Genomic DNA, 26,900 nt, shown 5'->3' with positions numbered 1-26,900 from the left:
CCAAACAGGTTATTTTCACATTTTCATTACATTTTACCCTCACTGGCCACTTTATTAGAAACACTGACCTTGTACTTCCTCTCATTTTGGCTGGAGTGTCCCTTTAAAGAGGAGTTTCATCGTTTTTTAAAGTTTTCTGCATGATTAAATGTAAACAAAGTCATTCAGACTGGTTTGGTGTGAAATACTCGGTAGTGACGGAAACAAGACGTCCACCTCTAAAAGCCCCCTCACAGAAAGTCATCACATAAAATGGCTATTTCACTGATGTCTGAGACTTTGTTTTACAATAGTTTTGGTCTAAAATATAATTTCTAAAGTCCATTCTTAGTCCCCAAAGATAACATTCTTATTTTTTATCATCAACATTACATATAAAAACTCAGAAGGCTCATATAGGTTCACTGATGGTTTTAGATAGTAAATGTCTATTTGTGTTGTAGACATCGCAACCCCTGGTTCCCACTTCACCTTCGTTGTAAAGAGTCTCTACAACGGGCCCCTTAAAGGGAAGCTTTTATGCTTAATATGAACCTGACTCTCTTGCCATTTTTGTAAAATAATCCATTCACAAGTACAATAAACCATAGAAGCTTTATTGGGCACATATGACACTTTCACACAGTGACAAACAAAGACAACCAAAAAAGCTTGAAATGAAAAAAAGGAAAGAAAATAAACCCCACATTTTTATTGCACTTAAGTTATAAGAAAATAAAAATTCTAAGTGAATCAAACAAACAGACAATCCCTTTAAGGTTTTCTTTTTTGTCTGTCTGTGAACATCAGGCAGTTTTACATGGACTGAGGAAGGGAAAAAAATATATAAAAAAAACAAAAAAAAACAAACAAAAAAAAACACCTCCAACATCTGATTTCTCAAACCAGATCATAAATAAAAGAGAGGAGAAAGAACAAGTTTTCTTTTTAATCGTAATATACAGTGTTTAAACCACTTTCACAGTTCAGCTTGAGTTGTGTTTGACGGAGAATGAGACGAATTGTGGTCTTTTTGGCGTTCTTTTTTTCTTCTACGTAGACGGCAGGAACGTCTCTGATGAAGCTTCGGGTGGCACGTTCTCCACATTCTCTTACTCCATCTCTGAGTGAACCCTGGAAGCGACCGGCTAAATTTATGTGGACAGACGATGTCTAATTTTAAACGCTGTATTATTTTCATAGATCTGTCAAATTAAAGAATTCCTCACAGAACAGGCTGATAAGCTTTTGTCCCAAGGAATGTGGTGCGAACAACATACACTCTCTCACACGAATATACACGCACACAGTCTTGCTAGCAAACACACACTGTCAAAATAGTTCAGGTTTTCTTGTCGTCTCGTCTGACATTCTCCCTCTTTTCAGCCTCGTAGAGGCACATTTGGCTCAAGTTTCAGTGGCAAAAAACAAACAAAAACAAAAGAAAAAAAAGTTTGTTGTTTACATATCTCGTTTTTTTTTTATGCATGTCTGTGTCATTTTTTTATTTGTAAGTCCAAACTTTAGAAGTACATTTATTTTAGCATCTAGTCTGGGACTAAAACGTCACAGCCAGCAAAAAAAAAAATCAAAACAAAAAAACAACAGTTCCACCTCATCATTTGTGTCTAGCAGCATTAAGTTCAGTTTGGCCACTGGGGGGGTGGAGGATATGGGGGGTACCCATGGGGATAATGGGTGAAAACAAAACAAAAAATTAACCAAAAAAAAGTCCCCATCTCCCATGAAGCACCAGTACTGAGGAGAGCCAACATGAGCAGCCTGGTTTGACACGTGAGGACAGCAGGGCACATCGTCTTTCTGCAAAGGAGGAAAAAAAATATGACAGAATAATAATAATAAAAAAAAAACAAAACCAGAGAAAACAGCATCAACAGAAAAAATGTGATCTAGCTTAATACTGAGCCTTGTTGCTAGTGGCAACAGTGGACTAAAAAAACATGAAAAGAATGGAAAAAAAAAAGTAATTTTTGAATTCACAGTTGTGTCGAACTCATGAAAAAAGAAAAACAAAAAACAAATGTGGGGGGAAAAAAATTTAACAATGACAACGCAGTGGGGAAAAAAAAACAAAAAAAACAAAAAACAGTGGGCTCCTGCTTAGTCAGGACTGATAAGATTGGCTTCCTTTGTTTGTTTGAATCCTCACATTTAAATCACCCCTTCTTCCATCAGTTCTGCTTTTTTTTTCCTGTTAAAACTGCACCCATTCACCACTGAGGCTCCACTCTCTCACCATGCATACAGTGTTGACTGTTTGTTCAGATTAAAAAAACAAAAACAAGAAAACAAAAAGAGGAAAGAAAAATAAGCTGTATGTTTGTACATCGTCAGGCTTGAATTTCACCAAGTCTCTGTGCAAGGCCGCTGCAGCTCCGCCCCCGTTTAACCCAGCATCCTCCTTGTCTGTGCCTTTCCTTTCCCAGAATGCTGTGCTGCTGCAGAGGCCCCACCCCCCTACCGTACCTCGCTGCATGGCGACGGTTGCTAAGGGGGCATCCCACGAGCGATGGCACGGCAGGTCGAGGAGGAGGATGAGATACAGTGAGCGAGCGAGCGATGGGTCCTGCCGCGGAGCTGCGCGAGGAGGCCCAGTTCAGGTTTTTTTGGACTCCTCCCCCTCCCGGTTCATCTATATATATTTTTTCTCTCTCCGCCAGCGTGGTGATGGATAATCCATAAATGTTTTCATTTCATGTCCACGTCGAAGTCCAGCACCAGCAGCTTGGTCTCCTCCGTGCCGTTTCGGCTGCCCACGGCGCACACCAGCTTGGTGTTGGAGGCGCGGATCCTCCAGACCACACCGCCGCTCCCCCCACTCTCCAGCGTTACTAGGTTCCGGATGAACTCGCCCGTCCGCAGATCCCACAGCTTCACCGTACCGTCGTCAGAACTGGTAATCACGAAGTTTTTGTTGAACTGCAGACACGTCACCGCGCTCTGGTGCTTATGGGGACCTGCAGAGAGACAGACAGACAGACAGACAGACAGACAGAGAGGGAAAGAGAGACTTTTTTAGTGATATGATGGATGGATGAGCTAATCAGACCTACTGGCTACAGCACTGACATTAAAAAATAAAAACATCAACTCAGAGAAAATACGTAACCATGGTTACAGAAAACACTGTAGCACTGTAGAATGGCTTTAGTGCCCTTGAGGTATCAAATCGAGACGGCTTTACTGAGAGACACAGTGAGAGAGAGAGAGAGAGAGAGAAAGGGACACTGGAGAAGAGAAAGAGTAGAAAGAGAGAAAGGAGAGACAAAATAAAATGGAGGGAGGAATATGTGTGAACATATTGTCCTGTCAGTGTGGAGAATAAAGTGGGCGTGTCCTGCTGCCATAATTGACAGCAGCGTCAACAAAGCTCATATATCCCTGTGTCTGTGTTTCAGTCAGGGCTCAGATCACTTGTCCATTTACTAATAATTATCTATAAACAGCCATGAGACTGAAAGTGGAATTGATTGTTTTTTTCTTTCCACTTTGTATGAGTGAGCTCTCTGTGCTCCAGTCTGTGATCTCTAATTCCAGTCCTGGTTTCACAGACACAACAGTGAGTTCCCAGTGAGCCGTGAGTTGTAATCTCATTGTCATAACACCGTTACAAGCACTTAAGTGTTCATTCTTAATTTTAGTTTAATATTTAGATATTGTGGGGACTTTTCACACCTGTTTTTTTATGGATGAAAACAGAGGATGTGTTTTTTATTGCACTGAAAACTTCACATCAAGTGCAATCTAATTTTAAATAATAATAATAATCAAAAAATAAATAATTTACATACTGAGGCTTGCAGCTAGCAGTAGCAGTAGAGGGGAAAAAAACAATTGTGGGGAAAAAAATATATCAATGACAACTCAATGAACACAGAGCTGAGGCTCTAAAGCACCGCCTCTGACAGGGATAAAACTAAACCCCAGATATACAGATTATGTGACTGTAACAAACCTGTATTTAACAATAAATTTGACCCCATTTATCGATATTCCAAACCCGTGTATCATCCCAGCCCCAGTTTCAAGCCTCTGTTCATCGTATTGATCCCTGTAAAACACTCAAAGCTCAACGCGTCTGCAAACACACAATTCTGATTAACAGAAATAAATGAAAACAGAGAAAGCCATTATGCAAATGAGATTATGAATATTTAAATACAGTGATTCAGTGTTGCTGGAGTCTACGAAAGATTAAAATGAAGATTTCCATTTCAAAGAGACTAAATCTACTAATGAAGCATTAGAGCATTGACTGGAGCTCTGAGTGAGTGAACGAGAAGACGGCCGACTCTAATCAGCTGTTTACATCATCACACAGTAACACACACTAAACACACAACACCCCGCCCCCCCACTCCAAAAAAAAACAAAACAAAAAAACAAAAAAAAAACAACCAAACACTTCTCGCTCTCTCTCTTTATCATCTGCTCTGTCTATCACTTCAGTGTTCCCTCAGAAGGAGTGCGTGTGGCGGGGGTGCAAATGTAATACAGCTCATTGTAGTATATAATATATATATAGCGAGAGAGAGAGAGAGAGCAACTTTTATAATTTTATATAGGACCTTTAAAAAAAACTAATTACAAACTACAAAGTGTTTTACCAAAAGATTAAAAAAGATAGGTTGACATACAAACAACATATGCAAAAGGGAAAAAACATGCTGAAATAAAAACAGAATAAAATGTAGCATTAATTAAAGAAACAAACCGAAAAATAAGATATGACTAAAAAACATATATGTAAAAATCTTTGTTATTGTTATTACATTATTGTTTTAGAATTAAAAATAAAATGAATCATATAAAATATATTTTCTTTTTATTTAATTCTTCATATATTAAAATATTATATTATATTATATATATATATATATATATATATATATATATATATAAAGTATTAATAGCTGTATTACTTTATTATTTCTTTATTATAGTTTCACTTCGTAAATTATCAAACAAAATTACTCTCATAAAATTCAATATATACTACATTTTCTATTTTAATTATTTAAAATATTTATTTATATAGGCAATGGTTCTATTTAAACACTATATTAAATGTGATTAAATGTATGAACTTTCAGAGCCACTGTTTCAATATTAACTGAAAGCTAATGAAGGTTAAGTGTTCTGTATTTAAAACAGTTTAAATTGTGCTGTTTTAAATGAGATCTGTTTAAATAAAGGTGAAAGGAGGAAATGCCCACTGACCCAAATACATGACCTACAAATGATGAAGGAGAAAATTCCTTCTTTTCTCTCCCTCTGGGGATCTCCACCCCTCCCCCTCCCCTCACCCCTCTTTCCACTCATCCTCCACGCTCTGTCATTCTGTGCTGCTCGTTAGCACACACGGCTTTGTTCGTACTGGAGTGAGTGTGTGTGATATACACACAGTGATATACACTGTAGACACGCTGACACACACAAACATACACAAGGACAGATGATGAAAATATGAACCCCACTCCCAAATGCAAGAGGAAGAGAAAGTAATAATAAAAAATGTCTTGATTGTGTTCTGTATCTTTCGTTCCATCAGAAATAATAAAGAATAATAATAAAGCTCAAACAAGACACAACGCATCTTTAGAAAGAAAAACTCAACAAAAAAAAAAACAAGAAAAAAAAATTAATTCATTTCAAAATTTAAGGGGGGGGAGAGAGAGAGAGAGAGAGAGAGAGAGAGAGAGAGAGAGAGAGAGAGAGTGATAGGAAAAGTGAGAGAGAGGCAGGAGAGAGAGCTAAAGACGGTGAGAGAAGAAAGAGAAAAGGAGGAAGGGAGAAAAGAGAAGACAGAGAGAGGCAGAGGGGCAAGGAAAAGAGATCAAGCAAGCTAGAGCAAGAGTGAACAAGAAGAGAGAAATCAAGAGAGAAAAAACGAGAGAATGAGAATAGAAATCGAGAAAGAGGAAGACAGAGAAAGTGAGAGAGAACGAGAAAAGAAATTGAGAAAAAGGAAGCATGAGAGAGGGTGAAAGAGAGAGAAAGAGAGTGAGAGAGAGGGAGAGAGAGAAACATGCAGTACAGTGAGTGGTTGAGTTTTCTCACCTTGTAGGGTCTGCAGACACTGGCCTGTTTTGATGTCCCAGATTTTGACAGTGGAGTCGGCGTTCCCCGAGACCAGGATGTTGTCCTTCAGCTCCATCCCGCTAGTCAGAGACTGATGACCTGTCAAGGTGTGGATGCAGTTCCCCGTCTCCACGTCCCACACTCGGATTGATGTGTCCAGAGACCCACTCACCACGTGAATACCGTCAAACTGCAAAGAGACAGCATGACTATCAATGAACATCTTCAATACGACCTAATGATAACGACACAAACACAGACAACGCGGCCTAACAATCATTCATATTAGAGCTTCAATGATTAATTTCTATTATGATTCGTTAGGAGTTGATTTAGTGAATCATGAAATCTCCCATTTCAGTATGATTCAATTTGTCTCCTTCGGTCTGATTCAGAATCATTTCTCAAAAGTACAGAATAAACAAACGTAACTGAAGGAACTATTTACACAGTTATGGAATACATATACACTAAGAAGAAGATTAATGTTATTTTTCTGTTTGAAAATTTTACTTTGGCCATAAAACTGAGCGCATATTTAATTGACTTTTAGATTATTAATATTAATTCCAACATTCCAAAATCAGTGCAGCTATACCACCATTCTCAGATCCGTTTTACACTATAATAATAATGATGGTAACAAAAAGAATAACATTTTAAGTGTAATAAATTTACACAGCAAAGATCTTTATGTGGAAATATATATATATGATATAAATACATAATATATGGAGCTCATAATATGGACAATAAAAAAAGTTAGAAAATCCCATTTGAGCCAGTCATCATCATGATCATCATCATAATAATCATCACAATAATAATAATAATGATAGTGTTTCTATGCATTGTTATGTTTATAATCAGGCTGAGACTTTTATGAATGCATTAAGTTATAAACAACTTGAATTGCCGCCTTAAGATCAATTACTTTTATATCCCTAATCTTCATACTAGGGGCACCAGACAAACAAAGGCTACATATGAGAATAATTGATTTGTTTATTAATATTTTTTGTGCCAATTTTCCAGACTATCTAGTGTCTTTGCCCACATTAAGCCGTTCTTTCGCTACGGAAGCTTTACTGAAGTGCAGATTAATGTAGGTTATTGTTACGAGGATTATTATTACAATACATGCAGTAAAAACTCGTTACTGAGTATGTATTCACAGCGAGGCGTCTTGTGTCAGTATTTGTGCTGTGAAAGGACCTAACGAGCAGTTCTGAGGAGCAGTGGGCGGACTGGGGTGGATTTGATTCGATTCATTTCACAACGAGACTCAATGGCCTAAAGCCCAGATCCGCTCACTCCCATTCTTATTGTATTAAATGCTACTTTATTTGATTAAACTTTTCTAATGTAATTGCTCTAAAGCTCTTAACAACCCAGACCCAAATGATCAGAGCAGGATGCTGGGGCTGAAACCTGGATGACGGCCCGAAACCCAAATGAGCCAACGCCACTTATCCATTGCGTTCTTTGGGATGAATGTCGAAATCGCCGATTCAGGGCGTTACGAAACAGTGGAAAGCAAATAAACAAACCCCCCTGCGCTGACATCAAACTCTTTACAGGAAATGTTAGAAGTGTGCTCAACATTTTACACCTTCAAGCAGGCCGGCATGACTGAGCACTCTACATGAACTTCCATGCTAACAGACGGAACATCAGAGAACGTTGCTGTATTCGGAACAAAACCCCATCTGCTGTACTTGCATTCAAAATAGAAACTAGGGCTGCACAGCATGTTATTGTATTATGTAATCTTTTAAAATTTTTCTTATTAATTGCATTTTCCATTTAGTTTTAGGGCTGCAATACGCAACTGAGTCTTCACAGAGCCGAATCACAGTGGTTTATTGTGTGCTGTGAGCATCCTGACCAATCACAGACAGTTTTGGTGAATCAAGGTATTCACAATAGACGTAAATAATCTAGGTGAAAAATATGTACACTGTCACCTTGCATTAGGGGTGGGAATCTCTAGGTACCTCACGATTCGATTACGATTCAGAGGGCTGCGATGCGATTATAAAACGATTATCGATGCATCTCGATGCATCTTTTTTTTCTATATAGCATTTATATTTTCTCACTGTGTGAGCTCAAGTTTCGAGTTCAAGTTTCAAGTTTATTTGTCATTTGCACAACATGTCAGGACATTTATGCATTGAAGTGCTTGTGGTGGGGGGGGGGTCGCTGTGTCAGTAAAGTATCTTTGAGACGGGACGTGTGAAACATAACGCGAAAGCCCTGTTTCGCAACGACTGAGAACCGGCGTGCAGACCGCTGGTCACATAGCAGCGATGCGTTATTCGCATTTATAAGCACTGCAGTTGATTTCCTGGTACGTTAAATCTGCAACGAGAGACTGTCACACACTGAAAAGTTGCGAAGATGAAGTCGCTTCTCTTTCGAATTCTCCAGTTCTACCTTAAACGGTTCAGTTAGAATTTACGGTGGAATGGGTAAATTCGAACAAGAAGCTGGAGAATAAGAAGCGACTTCAGCCTTGTGAAACAGTCGAACGTTGAGAGACTTTCAACTGATCTACTTCTGAGGAAAAGTTTTCTGGTGGAGATGGGAGGAAAGTGGCTATAGCTGAAGCTTAAAGCAGAGCAAAGTAAATCTGCGTTTTTGTTTATATTCTTTAGTCTATACTAGGAAATTAAACTCCCAAGGTGGTTTGATTTTTGTTGAAAGGACAAAATGGCTCTTCTTAACATTTGGATTGTGACTCCTGACCTAACCTGGCCTTTAATGCAGAGGGTGCCGGTCGGATTTCTCGCTCATCCAGTTGTGTTTTTGTTATGTGCCGCCACAGACTGTCCGGGTGCTGCCCTTACCCACTTCCAAGTTCCGCCTTTTGCGTTCCGTCAACATTACGTTATAAATTAAATATTTAGAAAATCGATTTAGAATCGTTCACGTCCGCATCGCGATGCATCTAAGAATCGATTTTTTCCCGCACCCCTACCGTGCATGCTAGCGGTTTCCAACCCAGACCTTTTTCCTTCATGCCTGTGCGTTATGAGGTTGGATGGAGTAAAAATCTGGACCAAATGGGTTGGGAAATGGTATACACATATATATGTATATGTTAAGGACATTTGATTGTGCTACTGAATAAAAAGCTGCTGTTGCACAGTACTAAAGACTATTTTTGATTGCACTCATTTTGTATACTGTATACATACAACAGAGCTCTGTATTTATGTCTATTAGACTTTGTCACAGACGCACACAGACTGCGTAGTAGAGACTGTGCAGTACTTACATATATTTTCTTACTCTTCAATATTTAGTTCCCTTTTTTACCTAGTATTTACATAGTGTTTACACAGTGACTTGTACTTAATTGTGTAGTATAATTGTTTCTCCTCCTTTGTGACAAACTCTTGAATATATTAAATTTGATTGAATTTTCCCTAACCTTGGACCTCACACAACCTTAATTAAAAGCCTAATTCTTTAACTCTGGTCCTAGTCCAAACCCTGCGTTACACCAGATAGTTTGGTTAGGAATTTTATACATCTGTAGAGTACCTATAGTGTTTTTCCAAATAAAATGAAACAAAAAAAAAAATCAAAGAAGTAATGTTAGATGTCCATCCAATATATATCTATACAAAATTCAGCACTGTAGATCAATTGTAAGTTTCTCATCTTTGCAAACTTAATTGCTGGGCAAGAACGATTTAACTTTGTTACCCCAGTGTGTTTTTTATATTGTTAAAGTATCTCCAAAATGGCAAAAAGGCAAAAATGTTTTAATGTAAGTTAAAGAAATTTTGCAGCATTTCTATTGCCCCATTTATCATGAAATTTTCACACAATGTGAAGAACAGTAGCTGTGCTCAAATGACATAAAAAAATGAGAATTATTTTTTTGGATATACTGCAAGATATCACAAGCACACTATACAGCAATATAATGATAATATGGTATTGTGCTTTGAGAGGAGCATGTAAAAGCCCAGAAAGCTCTCCTTAATCTGCCCACCTGACCAAACACTGCAAAAGTGCTGAAGGTCTGAGCAGAAGGCTGATCTGTCCTTTAATCTGCATTGCAGGAAAACGCCTGCTGGGGCCTTGAAGGTGATGCCCTCACAAAAAAAAAACAAAACAAAACTGCACAGTCATCGCATGCAGAAAGCTGCATTTCCACATTAGAGGGCAGGTAGGATAATGCTATTGTTTTTATAAACAGCTTAACTGGTGAATCTGGCAGTGGAACCTACTTATAAGCATGGACATTGAACATTTTAGTATTTTCTCTGTTGATTTAAGCCCTTCATGAGTTGGTGTATTAATGGACCATAAGCACTGCATGAAGTCTCCAGGAAACAGACTGAGACAGGACTGCAAAGATGAATGCTCTATAATGTTCATATGATCCACACAGTCATTCTGACAGATTGTAGTACCCTACATGAAGTGTAGGGGGCGATATGACTTTTATTTTATTCTAAGGGAGCTCCATCATGTGATCCACATGGTTATTCTATAGATTGTAATAGCGTGGGCATCTCACCTGTAATGAGTAGACTCTGTTGGTGTGTCCCTGCAGTGTATGTAAGCAGGTTTCGGTCTCTGGGTCCCACACTTTGACCATGAAGTCATACGCTCCGCTCACCACTCTCCGGCCATCATATTGGACACACCGCACCGCTGCCACATGACCCATCAGAACATGCAAACACTGACCCGTCTCTATATCCCACACGCGCAACGTCGCATCACGAGATCCACTAACCACCCTGAGAGACACAGAGAGAGAGAACATTAAATAATATGCATTTACATTAAGGCTACATAATATGAACAAAAGACCCTAGCATGATCTGATTGTGTATCAGCAATGTAACTTAAATGTAATTCAATGTAATAGTTAAAGGTAAAAGTAAAATCGCAATGATTTCTCCAAATTTCCACTTAATTAAATGGGTGAGATGTAGCCGGAGTTATTCAAAGTGGTTCTATGCGAAATGCTCCATTCTAGAGAAACTTACCTCATCAGAACTGTTCACTTATTTCTTAAGATTAACCACTGATTTAACATCATCAACGTTACAAATAAAAAACTCTAAATGACTTTGTTGACATCTCAAACACTGAATTAATAATAATAAATAAAAAAAAACGAGTAAAGCTGGTGGAATTGTTGGAATTGTTGGATTACACAAATGCACTGATTCAACAAACCACCCACAGAACTGTGTCGGGATGGTCGCAGAACATAAACAACATTGTGATTGGTTAGGGAGCTCATTTGCATATTGGAGTCTTCTTTTCTGTTTACTTTTAACATGAGCATGAAATGAAGGCTTTTTCCCAACCACGTCCTCCACCACCAATACTTACACTGGTCACAGGACTATCTGGTAACATATTACTAATGTGTTAATGCCTTAGATGGCCAGGGCCCACTGACTGGCCAAAGTTTTAATACACACTTCTATAACCTAACAATAGCTCAGCCAGTTTGCAATGAAGTCTCTGTAGTTACTGAATAATAAGCCTTAGTCTGTATTATTACATTAAGGGGTTAAAATCACAAATTATTAACTCCACTAACACAGTTAAAAAAACACATTTTCAATTTTTTTTTTATTTCGCTGATAGTAGTGCACTTGCTCAAATACAGCTTTTAAAAGGCTTTTAAAGATTAACTACACAAATCAATGCGATTAATCATGATTACATTACAATTTTAATAATCATTTGACGGCCCTTTCATTTATTTATTTATTTATTGCTGCGGCGTGCTCTTCATGCGAAAAATGGTCACCGGAGGGAATAAAAATGAAAATGACTCGGTGGTCAGTGAAGTGAGCTGGGCTTCAGGTCATTCAACAGAATGAGCAGTCACCAGATTCACACAATGGCCTGCAGGCAAGAGGGGCTGAACAGAATCACCGATGCATTTATGTTCTGTGTCTACAGAGAATAAAAGATGGCAATAAAAAAAAACACACACACACACACACACACACACACAAAAAGACAATGTGCGCTGCTGTAATGTGCGTATACTAACACACCAGCACTACAACCAGCCTTTTACTGCTCTGTGAGTTGAGGGGCTGGGGGTTTGATTTGGAGCAAAAAGGAGACCTACAGTCAAATCACATGACATTATACATATTATAGCGAGCATCCACTCAAAGTCAGTGCATTCTGTGAAAACAATCAGTTTGTCACAAGAAAACGGTCACATATATATGATGAAAACATGGAATCACTTAAAAATATAATTTTTCAGTCCCTCCTCCCACCCTCATCTATCATGTAGAGAAAACATTCAGATAGCTGAGACCCTCCCTGATACAGAGTTTCACTCTCAAGTAGAAGACTTATAATGTCCCATGTAGAACTAGTTGCTGTGTCATCGTTAGCATACCTTTTCTCATGAAGGTGCATGCAGCGCACAGTTGAGGTATGTCCGTACAGCGTGTGGATACAGTCTCCTGTGTCTGCGTTCCACACCTTCAGAGTTCGATCTGTGGAGCCACTGATGATGATATTGTCCCTCATCTGAGACGACCAGACGCCTCCGGTGTGACCAACTAACGTCCGCAAACACTGAACAGAGACAGACGGGAAGAGAAACAGAAAAACAGACCCGAAATGAATTGAGACATGCTTTGACAAACATTCTGGCAATTTAAATGTTAAATAACAGACAAACAAAGAAGCTCCAAATGAATAGTGGAGGTATTTCATTTTCTTTCTAACACAATTTAATTTATCATTCTGACTTTTCCTTTAAGATACAGTAATTACTGCTGCTCACGGAGCGTAAATCAAACAGCTAATATTCACAGTGATTCTGTAAGAAAGATCGGCCAGCTCTAATGACTCAGGAAACACATTCTTCTTCTTCACAGATGATAGATTGGATATTGATTGCTGTAATAACAGAAATCTCTCAGATTCATCTGTGAGACCAAAGACCATTTTCGCCTGATTTAATTAAAACAGCTGAATTCAATTTAACTTCGGAGGAAACTGGAACAAAAACAGTCCCGTGGTCATTCAGCAGGTTATAATCTGGAGGAGAGGTTATCATCTGGAGTCCAGAACTTCTGGATCAAAGGCAATAAAACTAGAAACAATTATAAAAAAAAATAATAAAAATAAAAAAAAGATAAAAATGATAAATAAATGAAACGTTTAGTATGAGGAGTAATAGGCATTACAGTCCATAATATAGCTGATTTCAGCTCTTTCTCTTTTCTTTTTTCATCCTCCCATCTTTCACCATTTTCTTTCTCTCTTCTATCAGTCTCATCTCATTCTATTTCTTTCTACTTTCATGTCTGTCTTTTTATCATTCTCCCTCTTCCAACTCCTTTCTCTTCTCTGATCTCACTCCCCTTCTTTTCTCTTCTCCATGCTCTCTCTCTCATCCAATCTCTCTTCTTTCTTAGCCTATGTATTTCTCTTCGCTTACTTCTCCTATTTCTAACGCTTCTACCTCTTTTCTTGTCCTATGTCTCATCTTCTACCATCTAGCTCCTGCTCTTCTTCTCTCTCTCTCTCTCCATCTCACATTTCTCTGCCCCTTTCTGTTCTTCTCCCATCTTTTCTTTCTCTCTGCCCCCCCCCCTCCCTCTGTTATGATCAACAGTTCTGCATCATTAATCTGGAAGTGGTGACTACCCCCTCCCCCCACTCTTTTCCTGTTCCGTCTCAGAACCGTTTGTGTTCCATTAAACGTCTCTTTGTTCCGTCGCTGTTCACCAGTTTGACTGAACAAAAGAGCAACTAATTAGAAAGTCAACCTAATTAACAATAATAGCTAACCATTACTGTACTGACCAAAGGGAAAGAGAGAGAGAGAGAGAGACTATATCACTAAGATGTAATGATGACATGCAATTTTTAAAAACATTGAGATCAAAGCACAACCATAAAAATCTCTTGCACAGATGTGGCCAGATAACAGAGCAGGCGGGGCAAACCAACTAGTGTGGTGACAATATCGGCAGAAACTGGAGGACTTGAAGTGTCCCAGCTTTAAATGCTAGGAGCATAACATAAGCTAAAGCAACTAAAGCAGCCACTTACAGCTAAAGGTTAACATAAGAACAATGGTTACCTAGCTAAGAATCACAATTGCTTTATTTTAAATAATCTTATTTCATGCAAATTTATGTTGTAAGCGTTTTTTTTTTTTTACATTTAGAGTTAATTTGAATCCAACTGTGTCGTATTGTTGGCATAAGCAAGTAGTAGAAAGTTTAAGCAGTTTACTTCTAAAATGACCACCTTAAAAGAAAATTTAACTGATCCTTCTAAATTTCTTTAAAATTTAAAAGAAAAAAAAAAATGTCCACCTCTCAAAGCTCCTTCACAGAAACCACTCTGAATGACTTTGTTTACATCTCAACCACTAATTTATGCAGATTTATGCAGAAAAGTGAGAGGGATTCTTTTAGTGAAACGCCCCTATTAGAAATAGACTAATTTATAGCTTAGCAGTTTATTGGATCAGTATTGGTACTGATCGATTTCAGTATCACTATTTGAATAGAAATTAATGCCTATTTCATGAATATTAACATATTTCTAACTAAATTATGCATGCTGGGGTCCATTTTGAAACAAGCATGTGTTACCAGGGTGATGGATCTCTCCTGAGAAAAGCCTGAAGGTTTAAATAAATGCTAAAGAGGCTGTAAGAGGTTTCTGCCTGTGTTTGGTGTTGATTACAGCGTCTGTCTGGTAAGATACAATTATGTTTGGTCTGCTTGCTCCAAAACATCTAGGCAACACTCAGGAGATCAGAAAAACCATGGCAGAGCAACGTTTCAGTCCAAAGACCAAGTGCTATTTTTCTAGAGGGTGGTATTTTACAGTCTTGTAAATGGGCTCAATCCCACAGCCAGGATTTGCCAGCTGTTGAACAGACAGACTGGAGCAGCTGGTCATTCTTCGTTTTTCTCACCAGGCTTGCTGCTGGAACATCTTCATGACCCCAGGCTCCTGTTGGCTCACAGTGGTTGAACTTCGAGCCGTTTAGTTGACCAATAAGTCGTATGGTTTTTTGATCTACTAAAATTGTCAACTGACTGTGTTTTTTACTCATTTAAATATTTGCTTGTATATATTTACAACTGTACTACTACTACTACTAACAGTAATTACAGTAACATGGCGACCTTGACCATGACCTTGTGCTTATTTAGTGGCATATTAAAAGGACTTTTTTCATTATTGTCCCCTAGTGATGTCAAATGTTCTCAGCCACAAAACTGAGTTTCCCCCCCACTCTCAGCTTTCAAAGGCAGACAGAGTTGTGGAAGCTGAAGACAATTTACTTAATTCTTTACTGTTTCAGGTGAAGAAAGTCACCAAGCATTATTACGTCACCAATAAGAGCACTGGAAGGTAAACTATAATTATATACTGATGTGTGGGCTGCTATTTTTAGAGTTATTACTTTGTAAAGATAATAAAAGCTAGTCAAGAAGCTAATGCTAACAGTTTATGCTAGCCTCCAGAGAATGACTGCTTTTGGTCATGTTTTCACATTCAACAGAATAATTTCAAAATTTGTTTGATTCTACACCTGACCGTGTGAATGTACACATTAATTTTGTGTGAGTGCAGAACAATGCAGTATTCTGCTTCATAGTGACTAGTAAGTTAAGCTCACTAGCTAGAAAGGCAATTAGATGCTTTCGAGTGACATAAAATGTCTAATAATTGCTAATCGTAGTCATTATAATGGTTCAGGCAAGTAGAAAATGAACTAGAACCGTAAGTTCTGTTGGTTCCAATTCGGGTCCAGTAGCATCCAGCTGCAGACCAAGCCCCAGGCTGGAAACCTTTCAGTTTTTCCCCACTATGACTTCATAGATCCAAATCAAAACCTGTACAGCTTTATGGGAAATGTAGTCCCAACTGAATTCTACTAAAAGGTTAGATGAAGGTAAATGACAAGGCAGGAAAGAGCGGCGTGATGTGGAGTGTGGAGACTCTAAATTCACTTAGCTATCATTAGACATCATTAAAGAGGAAATGAAGCAGAGTGAATGTTTCCAGCCGAGAGTTTTTACTGCACTGATCTGGGAACAGCTTCACTATTTATTCTCAATGGCTAAATTTATCATTTGTGCTGCAGTAGCTGTTAACAGATCAGCAAAAAAAACGCAGATGCTAGCACTGTGTTTGTGTTTATGTGTGATTACGGTACTGGCCGCAGGAATCAGCAGTGGGCGGATGAATGCAGGCTTTTCTTTTTTTTTTCTTCCCTTCTCTCCGTGTGCTGCAGTCTGCATGTAAAGAACTTGGTGGTCAGCCAAAGGTGCAGGCTGAGTCATGGACAGAGAGAGAGAGGGAGGGAGGGGACGGAGCGCGGAGGATGAAAAAGATGGACAGAGATAAAGCAGAATCAGAGATAAAGAGATAAAGAAGAAAAGCTTGAGGAGAAAGAGAAGGAGAGAGAACGTCAAAAGAATGAGAGAGAAACACAGATGGATAGACAGATAGATAGATAGATAGATACATAGATAGATAGATAGATAGATAGATAGAAGAAACAATAGGATGGAAAGACAGAGAGACAGAGATGGGAGAGGCAGAAGACGAGAGATAAATGAAAGACAAAATGAGGGAGAAAAATCAAAGACGAAGAGAGAGAAACAGATAGGAGAAAGGATATAGAGAAGTGAGAGAAAGATGGACAAAGAAAGATGAAAGAAAGACAGAGATAAAAGAGATATGGGCAAAGAGAGAAGGAGAAACAAAGAAAGAGACAAAGAAGTGAGAGAGCTAAAGAATGAAAGAACAGAGAGCAGAGAGAGACGGGGGGGGTACTCTGCAAAGGTAACAGTTAGCAAGACTTAAGGCAGGACTGTTTTGAAAGGAGCTTTTCAACACTGACCCATGATCACTTCACAACCCCCTTCACATTCCTATTAGTGTAATCTGATGTGAGATGTGGGTCTGAAACTTTTGCACAGGCCACACATTATGTTTTATTAGTATTCCAATATGATAAATTCAGCAGATAATTTTAAAATGTGCAGAAGTGTATTCTCTGTAGAGGATGTGTTATTTCCGCTTATAAAAGCAACACAATATTGAATTTGACCCGGCGCCCAAACTTTTGCATGACTGTAATTCTGTGCAGACAAATATAAAGCCCCTTATTGTTAGACAGGAAAACCTGCAGCTAACCGATGTCTCTGCTTTGATTAATGTAAACATGCTTTCCAGAATTCTTTTTTGTTCACTGATATTTCACCAACATCAGTTTTTTGCCAAGAAAACATACACTAACATTAAAAAAACAAGTTCTGGAACTACTGTTTTCATTAGTATATGACCAATGTGCTCACAGACAAATGTACAAAATTATTCAAATGTGTTAGTCCTGAGCAACTTCACAGATTTCAATAAATTAGTAAGAGGCTTTAAAGAATAACAAAAAGAAACTTTTGAGGTGTACAGGAGCTGCAGCTGGAGTTGTAAATTATAATGAATTAAAATGAACTTAAAAAATTATAATTGAATTACAATAAAAATTTTGGAGATCTGAAGTAGAAACTGTAACTAGATCAAAAAGTATTTTAAGTAGATAACAATCACATCATTATTCAATATCATTGAACAATTATTCATCTCTTGTTGTTCCAATATAGTTGAAATATTTAAAAATCTATCCAAAAATGTTTGGTCTCTAGTTTATGATATTTATATAAAGTATAATACATACGAATAAGCATGTTAAAATGTATTATTAATTATATATCGAGAACAAAAGATATGTATTATTAATGATCAATGATGTTTGCAGTTGATCTCAGTGATAAAGCTGATTCTCTGTTGTTCTGACTCTCACCATCCCCCCCCCCGTCTCTCACAACTGAGACAGATTTAAAAGAAAGAAAATAAAAGAGGAAAATAAGAGATGAAATAAGCGGGCAAAGACAAAAAGAAATTGAGTGAAAGAATAAAAGAAAAAAGGAAAGAAAAAGGAAGCAAGAAGTAAACAGTGGAAAAATACAACAAATAGAGAAAGAAAGAATGAATGAGAGAAGCAAAAAAAGAAAAAGGAAAAAATAAAGCAAGCAATAAGTAGAAGAAAAAAGAACCGAGAACTAAAAGAAAAAAGCTGAACAGAGTAAAAAGGTAAAATGAAAGAAACAGAAAAAGAAGACAAAAAAAGGAAAGAGAAAAAAAGAAAAAAGCAAGAAAGAAAGAAAAAAGAAAGAGAATGATATTGAAAAAAAGGTATGATTTTCATCTGTGGAACAAACTGGTCAACTATGAACATCTGAATGTACTCCAAGGTCCTGAATGTTTATGTTTACGAGCTGTTTGCATTTAGATCAGGTGAAGTTTGGTATAGCAGGAATAAAAGCACACAGAGAGATAACGATGAGCTGTTATGCAGGCCTGGCTGCGTTCACACCTTCGTCATTTAGTTGTTTCCCCCTTGCATGTGTTATCACGACACTCCCGTTTTTATCCGCGGTGTATTTAAATGAACAGGATTCTGCATTACAGCCTAATCTGCTCTCATAATCTCTCACAGCGTGAGTTCTGTTCATTCAGTGTGGAGACACTGCCAGTAACGCTGCTATCACACTCAACCACTCTAATCTCAACTCATCACAGATAACACAGAATCACTTGTTCCTCTTCCTCCATTCATCTCTGAGAACATGATCAGCCCACTGAACACTACAGCCTGCAATTTAAACATCACTGTAAATGAACTGCAGGTTAGCAGAGCCCAAAAAACACCTACAAACAAAGATGACAACCACATCTGTGCTTCTACAGTCCAACACTGGCTATACTGTTACTGACGTCTTAGACAAGCTGTTATCTAAACCCTGTCACTTGGAAATCACCTGTCAATCACCTGATACTCATAGACACTATAGGACAAAAACTAAATTTAAAAAAATCTAAATTTCTGCATAATTAAATGGTTAAGATGTAAACAAAGTCAATCAGGGTGGGCTGGTTTGAAATGCTTCGTTCTAGAGAAACTTACTGACTCAGAATTGTTCACAGTGGTGGTGATAGGAACTAGACGTCCACCTCTAAAAGCTCACTCACAGAAAGTTATTATATTAAATGTTTATGAATACTGATGCCTGAGACATTAGTTGAATCCAAAACCATACACCACTATACTACACACTACACTGGACGTTGCTGGTGAGCTACTTATGACATACATTTATAACATACTGTTTAGTACGGTAGTATGAGTTTTGGACGTAGCCATTGTTTTAGTTTTGAGAAGGTTTTGGACTAAAACTTGGTTGAGGGGTTTATGCAGGGTGTCATGATATAAAGAAAACTTGCTTCAGATTTACCATAATTTAACAGTCATAAAAAATTACATGCATAACCTGGAGGACACTCATTGTTGATTTAAGTACAGCTGTAATGATTGGCAAAATTCACTGATTTGATAGAATACAGGGGTGTCTCTACTAGACGCAACAATAATAAAGAGCGCCAGAAAAGGTGCTTTATGTTGAAGGGGAATTCCACAGATTTTCCAAAATTCCTGCATAACTCAGTGGTTGAGATGTAAACAAAGTTATTCAGAGCTGTTTGGAGTGAAATGGTTCATTGTAGAGACTCAGATTTCTTTACAGTGGTGGTGATAGGAACCAGGGGTCACCATGTCTACAACTCAAACAGCCATTTTATTTACTATTCAAAATAACCAGTGAACCTTAAACGTAATGTTGATAAAAAAATGTAGGTACCTATATTACAAAATATATTAGAAACACTGATGGATCTAATTAGTTAAATGTTAATGTGCTAAAATTCTGTTTTTGGCTTTGTGTTTCAATAGTAAACACAGCATCCTTTTACAACAGACCAGATCAGAAGCTCACTCATCAAAACCATGTTGTGCTGTCAGATGGCTGTATTAAAGGGCCCGCATCATGGAAGACTTAATTTCTCACTTTTTAAAAATAAATGATTATAATGCAGTATGTAAATATTTAACTTTCTAAATGTGCCAGGCCATCTACGAAATCTCAGATGCAAAGAAACAGCCTGTTGTGAATTCACTGTTTTTGTGATGTCACACATATACATATATCTGGCTACAGCAGTTTAGCGCCACACATTCGTGCTCAAGTCACAAGGAGTGTTTTAGCCTGGATTGCTTTCTGAATAATCCACAGCCAATCAGAACAGAGCATATATCAGTATTAGAGGCAAGAACGTTCACATAAAAAGGAACTGTTTTTGGTACAAACACACACACACACACACACACACACACACACAAACACACAAACACACAAACATTATAAGTGGACCTCAAGAGGACACTGGTCCTTTAAAGTTCAACCATTAGCAACCATTACCTCCAAGCAGTCTCAGATGAGAAGAAACAGTACAAAGGGAGAATTTCACTGCTCCAAAAGTGTAGCAAAATCTCCTCCTCAAGAGCAGAGAGATACAGAGAGACACTACACTAGGGCTTTGGATCTGTGGGGAGAACTCGAGCAAAAACAGAGGAGCACAAGCAGGCCAATTTCCCCTAATCATCCATGATCTCCAGTCAATTTATAACAGAAGCACTCCAAAGTAATGAGGGTCTACAGCGGAGTGTGCTTAATGAGCTCTGTGCACTTATGTGAAAAAGGAATTTCAACTATTCTCTTCCAGTGACATTCTTCAGCTCGCCTTTATCTCCAAAACAATCCCTGACCACATCAAATACAGAGAAAGAGAGAGAGTGGGAGAGAGAAACCTTGGGCAGCTGAAGGACAACAAAACAAGCAAAACAAATATATTGTGGTGAAGAAAGCATGGACAAACATGTTCATGTACCTTACCAGAACAGTGTCATATGTCTCATATATATTACCTATATACATATATACCTACGTACCCAGTACTTATAGGTGATATGCTCACATATATGTAATAATATGCTCACATATGTACACACACACACAATGTATATGTACGATATACTTAAGTATCTACATGGAGGTAAGACATATCTTAGCCTAATCCAAAGACTAACCCTAATCTTGACCTCAGGACCCAAAAAGAAATGCTTTTGCTTTTTCTGCTTTAAAAAAGGAAACACAGATCTTTGTAAAAGTAGTTTTTGGAGTACTTTACTGAGGGGCTTTTGCTTTCTTCTGGCATTACAAGGTCAAGCCTGTTTCAGCCCTGAAAATGTAAACAAAAACGCACACACTACAGGATTGATATCAGTGGAGATATGGGTAGAAGTTGAGGGACAGGCATTTGAAAGCTGGAGTAAGTCTCTTTAGATGGGTTTATTGATCTTTATCTGAGACTGTGTGGGTCTTGGTCAGAGAATATATGGGCAGAACCTGCGTCCATGGGGTTTTATGGCACTTAGCTGATGAACTGAAGAGTAACGAGAATTGAGAGAGAGCACACAGACCCACCCAAGGTCAATAGGGAATGGTGTATAGAAAGCTAGGATGAATGATGCTGGGAAAGAGTGGGGGAGGGAGGCACCTTGGCCTACACAGATAAGGAGAACAATCCACATTTAACATGAAATAACTTAATAACCTCAGTGGTGGCCATTAGCACTGTTAGTATACAGACACATTATCAAAAAGGGTGAATGATGTGGTAAAAATAGCATCATGACATTTTACTATATCAATTTTGTTTTTAAACAATCTTGAACAGGTAACATGCTCCAGCCATATTTCAGTTATTAAAAAAATAAAATGACACCATAATAGGCAGCCATCAGTATTCTAGAAGTGCTGACCATGCAAATCATAGACTCAGAAAAGCTAAAAACAGTAGGAGTCATTCTGAATTTAGTCCATGTTTATAGATGTGTGTCAGAGCCAGAAACCACATAATTAAGTCTATTACAGATTACTGAACAACAACACACCGTTTGTCATAATTTATGCATGCTGTTAGCACAATGCTAATTGACTGGGTACATGCTACCATTACATGTCAGCCACATTAGCCTCATAGCATCACTGCAAAAACTAAAGAAGCAAACTTCAGACAACAAAAACATCTCGGTTATCTGACTACATCTGTGCTAAGGTTTGGAAACTCAGGTAATGTGCTTTTATGGCTGAACTATCACTTTAAACATGGTGGGAGGGGTGGTTCTCAGGTCAGCATGACCTGTTGCAACCAACACAGGCAGTGCTATTATCACTGACCAGCTAAAAGAAAAGGACTAGCTTTTATTGGGAAAACCATCGGGTTTAGAGATGCACAATATATCGTTTTTTATTTTTTCATGATACTAGCCTTTGCAATACTGTTTTCACAGATGGCAAATGAGCCACTAACCAACCACAGTGCAGATTACTGTGTGCTGTGAGCATCCTGACCAATCACAGCAGGGAATATTCACCAATGTGTTTGAACATATTGCGAGGAATATTACAATATGTAGCAATATAATCACAAAACTCATTCTGTTCATACAGTGCAGCCCTCCAAACAATTGGTACGTGCTAATCAAGGTTAGCGTGTAGCTAAAGTCTGCACCTTGCTGTATCTGATCTGTGCACTATGGGGAATTCCTCAGCACCAATTAGGCTAGAAAGACCATTTCCTTTTGAAGTGCCTGTCAATGAAAGCCAGGACAGATTTCTTTGTACCCTATCGCACGCACCCGTCTTTCTTTTCCTCTTCTCTCTTTCGTCTTCACACCGCTGTCCCAGTTTGTGCTTCAGCCCTGATTTATTCCTCCCTGTGAAAGGCTTTCCTCCACAGCTGCTAATTCCACCTGCTCCTCACCGCTATCTTTTTTTCCTCAGCATCTACCCTTCAGGCTAAGAGGTGGGCAGTTTGATGATATGGGTTCATCACTGTGATGAATTACATTACTATCAAGGGTGACACTTAATATTTGAGATACTTGGTAGAATATTTAAAAACAAAAATATTCAATAATTAGCAGCCATAATATATAGAGCCTCTAAACAACCAGAAAATAATGTCATATTTTTACCTTACTCCTTTATTACCATGCGCCTTTTTTAAATGTGGCGCTTTTTTTTAAATGTTTTGCCCGTTTCAAATCGTAAACCTATAAACGTGGTCAAAAGTCTGTGGCATAGCTACACAGTAAAAACAGCCATCTTGAAGCCTGAATTTTGTGCGTACTTGGCTGATCGGAGTAAAGGAGGGGGAGGGAATCAGATTTTTCACCAAACTACAGCTTTAGGAATAATGAAAGCTGTTCCCTGATCAGTGTGAAAGAGCAGCTTTACCGCACGACCCTGTCTGACGAGTGGATGAAAGTGGCGGCTGGCCAAAAAGGCGGAGACGACCCTAGTCATCCTAGAGCGAGTGGAGCTGAAGCCATCTGCCACAGTGACGTATCCCGTCAGACAGCAGTGGCGACACTGCGGAACGAAAACATACACCTACGCAGCCCCTGCTGCAGCAGGAACACAGCCAACCTGCAAGAACATGAACTGCTGCACTGCTAATGTACACATCTGAGAGCTGGAGGTGAGATTTAACTATGAACAGGATTTAACTTATGGAGAGATTTTGGGTGAACTGTAATTTCGGGAGACGTATTCAGATCCATTACCCTCTCCAAGCTCCGCCCACAAACATTCATTCAACCTAAGGAGAAAATGTAGAACTAGTTTATGTCACAATACCTGCATTTAGAGTGAGTTACTCATTTACTGTAATGAGAAATCTGAGAACTAGAGAGAGAGAGAGAGAGAGAGAGAGAGAGAGAGAGCGAGAACATCTCTGTCCCTGAGTGAGTAGCTCTATCCTCTATCACTTGTCTGTCTGTGTCTGGAGTGAATAATTGATGAGGACAATAATGTGGAGTTTTTCCGGACGAGTTCACAGCCATGTATCTGCTGCGACACTAGTGTAACATGCGCAGGGAGAAGAACAGTGTCATGACACTCCACTACCGAGCGAGAAAGAGAGAGAGAGAGAGAGAGAGAGATTTACACATCATCTCACTCATAAAACTCCAGACATCCGGATGGCAATAAAACTACCACAGGACAAGCACGTTTGTAGAATGCAGAGTGTAGCTTTACATCTTTAGCATTACAGCATTACAACTGCTCATTATTTCTAAATAAGCTTTTTCTAAAAGAAACTTCCTAACAAAGTTGATATTGTGCATGTGAATATAAAGTAGGGGTGAGCAATAGGACAATATTCTATATCGTGACAAATGATGTCACATTATACTTTTCTAAGCATATTGCGGATATAGTCAGTACTAAGGGAACACTTGACTACCTGCTCCGTTACAAATTGAGCATTAATTAGTCTTGCTTAATTAGATTTAGTGCAGTGTGTAAAACACCGAATAAAAATGACTGTAGGTGTAATTGTATTATTATTATACAATTACTATCATAGTATTTTTTTTATATGTGGCACTACAGGTTCTATTTGTTCTGTTCCAATTATTATATTATCGATTTTTGCTAAGTGAAACAGATACATTTAATAAGTTAGAACAGACACAAAAAGCCCCAGCAGTTAAAAAAAAAAACTGTCAAAAACTTTCAATGATAATGATCATACAGTGATTTCACACTCTGCACTGCATTAAATCAAACAGGACTCATAATGGTGTCTTTGTAATGACTCATGCATTTGTTGTGTTCATGTACTGACACCATCCACAATATGCTCAGAAATACATACTATGACATAATTTATCATAATAACAATAAAATATCATATTGCACATAACCGCCGTGATAACTGCTCCTATAATAAACCTGCAGGATCTCACTTTTCTCATTGATTTTATTAACTTCTCCTGATGATGTTAGCCTAGTATAGCATAGGCAGTCGAAGTTTTACAACACAGACTGCAGTCAATGATTCAGTTATTCATCAGAATTTTTCGTTTTGCAATTCGGGAAGTGTTTAATATCTTTGATATGCACTAGGAGACCACTTTTGGTCAGAGCAACACAGAGTTTGGTAGAAAACAGTATTACAGCCTGTATTTATTCAAAGGAGGAGGAAAAATAAACACTGACGTGGCCGATCTGGATGACAATAAAATCACAGATGAGCACCTGTAAAAGAGGAAAGTACCCCAGCACCCCATTTCCATTTCATTCCAGGGCTATATACAAATTTTATATCAGTACATGTTAATTATATTTCTAATGTAGCTGTAACTATCAAGGCTTAACATAATATTTATTGTGGGGGAAAAAAGCTACATGTTTTAAGTTAAACTATATTCTCAATTCCAGTTTTTTAAATAGCAGTACTGAGTAGATAGCTAATCTTGAAAAATATGTGCAATAAAATAATTATTAGTAATAAAATTTAAAAGCTAAAAAAACTTAATCCATATGTTAATGCTCACTGTGTAAAACTATCATAGAGGACTATCTGCAGTTTGGACTGGAGCTGAGAACTCAGCACAGAGTACCATAACCTTTTACTGTGAGCTGCTCCAACACAAAATAAAACATGAGATATACCAGGCCTTTCTTAATCTTTTGAAGTTCTTAATTGTATAATCACAAATATACATCAGCCACAGCGTTTAATGTGGGAGCCTGTCCTTTGTGAGTAGCGCCCGTTTATATGCTCATTTCTACACCCCCAACGGCTCAATCAGTATCAAGCTAATGCTTCTGATATCATCATGCGCCCTACGATAAACTGTACTGTTTTAGCTTTTGTAATGTTTAGCTTACACTCCTGTAGAAAGCACTTTAGTAACTAAAATAAAATGTGCTGTAAATAAAGATTATCATTATTAAAAAAAAACACTAAACACAACAAAGGAATGCTTACCTTTCCTGTAAAAGCAGACCAGACTTTCAGCGTGTTGTCGTCGGATCCGCTCACAATGCGGTTTCCACAAAACTGTAGACAGGTGATGACGTGGTCATCGTGCCCTTTCAACACCTGCAAAATGAGGAACAGGAGGAAAGAGGGGGAGACGGGTTATTACAGTGTGAAAGATGATATCTTTTCATCTTTCCACACATTTAAGATAAAATACAGAGAAAATAAACATCTAGATGGATGATTGGGTGGGGAAAAGCAATTGGCTCTTAAAAGCATCACAGTTCTCTTGTGAAATGTTCAGTATAGTTACACAAGACACCATAATCTGACATTTTATGCCTATGCATAAATATTTTAATTGTTTCTTGATTGAAAAATGTATGGAAAAATAAAGATGGGCTGTATTGCATATAATGTGACAAAGAACAAAAACATCTAATCCCAAAAAATAATGATATATTAATATATTTAGAATTAATTCTTAAAATTCAGTAAAGTTTTAGGTATTAGACCATAAGAGTGAGAGTCAAAAGGATGTAATGACTGCAAATTTAAATACAACTAAACTAAGGCTTTGTGAAGGTAACAAAAATTCTGAAATAATGTGATAATGTATGCTATGGTTTAGTGGGCTGAGAGACTAAAATACAAAGCAATATACAGATACAGAATGTAGGTAAGGTTTTAAATAGAGTTGTACTTTATATGGATGCACAATCGGAATCAGTTAAGTTTATTATATGTATTGTGTCTGATCTGTGTCGCAGGTTTATGGTGTAAATAAGGCAAGGCAGGTAAGTGCTGTGTGCGAATGCTGCTGCTACACCTAAACCAAAATGTCTACTTGACTTAATGTGCTAAACAGCCAATTTCCTCTTGCTTTACATGTAGCACTTTATTTGATTCGCGTTACTGAAACAGGTAATATATCACTTAGGAATTACATTATATATTAATTATATAATAGTGATTATATATTGTAATTATATATTGTAACTTTGCCTACTACTGTACTGGAAATT

The 26,900-nt window shown here is 37.9% G+C and overlaps 1 protein-coding gene across 3 annotated transcripts in view; it reads right to left on the bottom strand.

The window, feature by feature from the left end:
• Positions 1–575: 575 nt before the first annotated feature.
• Positions 576–26,900, bottom strand: part of fbxw7 (F-box and WD repeat domain containing 7) — a 217,845-nt gene continuing 191,520 nt past the window's right edge. For all 3 annotated transcript variants that reach the window (XM_036583817.1, XM_036583818.1, XM_036583819.1), the window contains 5 exons: positions 25,882–25,995; positions 12,491–12,672; positions 10,622–10,847; positions 6,061–6,271; positions 576–2,957 (listed from right to left, as the gene is read on the bottom strand). In XM_036583817.1, coding sequence (XP_036439710.1) covers positions 2,689–2,957; positions 6,061–6,271; positions 10,622–10,847; positions 12,491–12,672; positions 25,882–25,995 — 1,002 coding nt within the window. In that variant the 3' untranslated portion in view covers positions 576–2,688. The remainder of the gene's footprint in view (positions 2,958–6,060; positions 6,272–10,621; positions 10,848–12,490; positions 12,673–25,881; positions 25,996–26,900) is intronic.

The sequence above is a fragment of the Colossoma macropomum genome, unplaced genomic scaffold, assembly GCF_904425465.1.
Source record: "Colossoma macropomum unplaced genomic scaffold, Colossoma_macropomum, whole genome shotgun sequence".
Lineage (NCBI taxonomy): Eukaryota > Metazoa > Chordata > Actinopteri > Characiformes > Serrasalmidae > Colossoma > Colossoma macropomum.
This window is presented reverse-complemented; position numbering and strand designations above follow the sequence as displayed.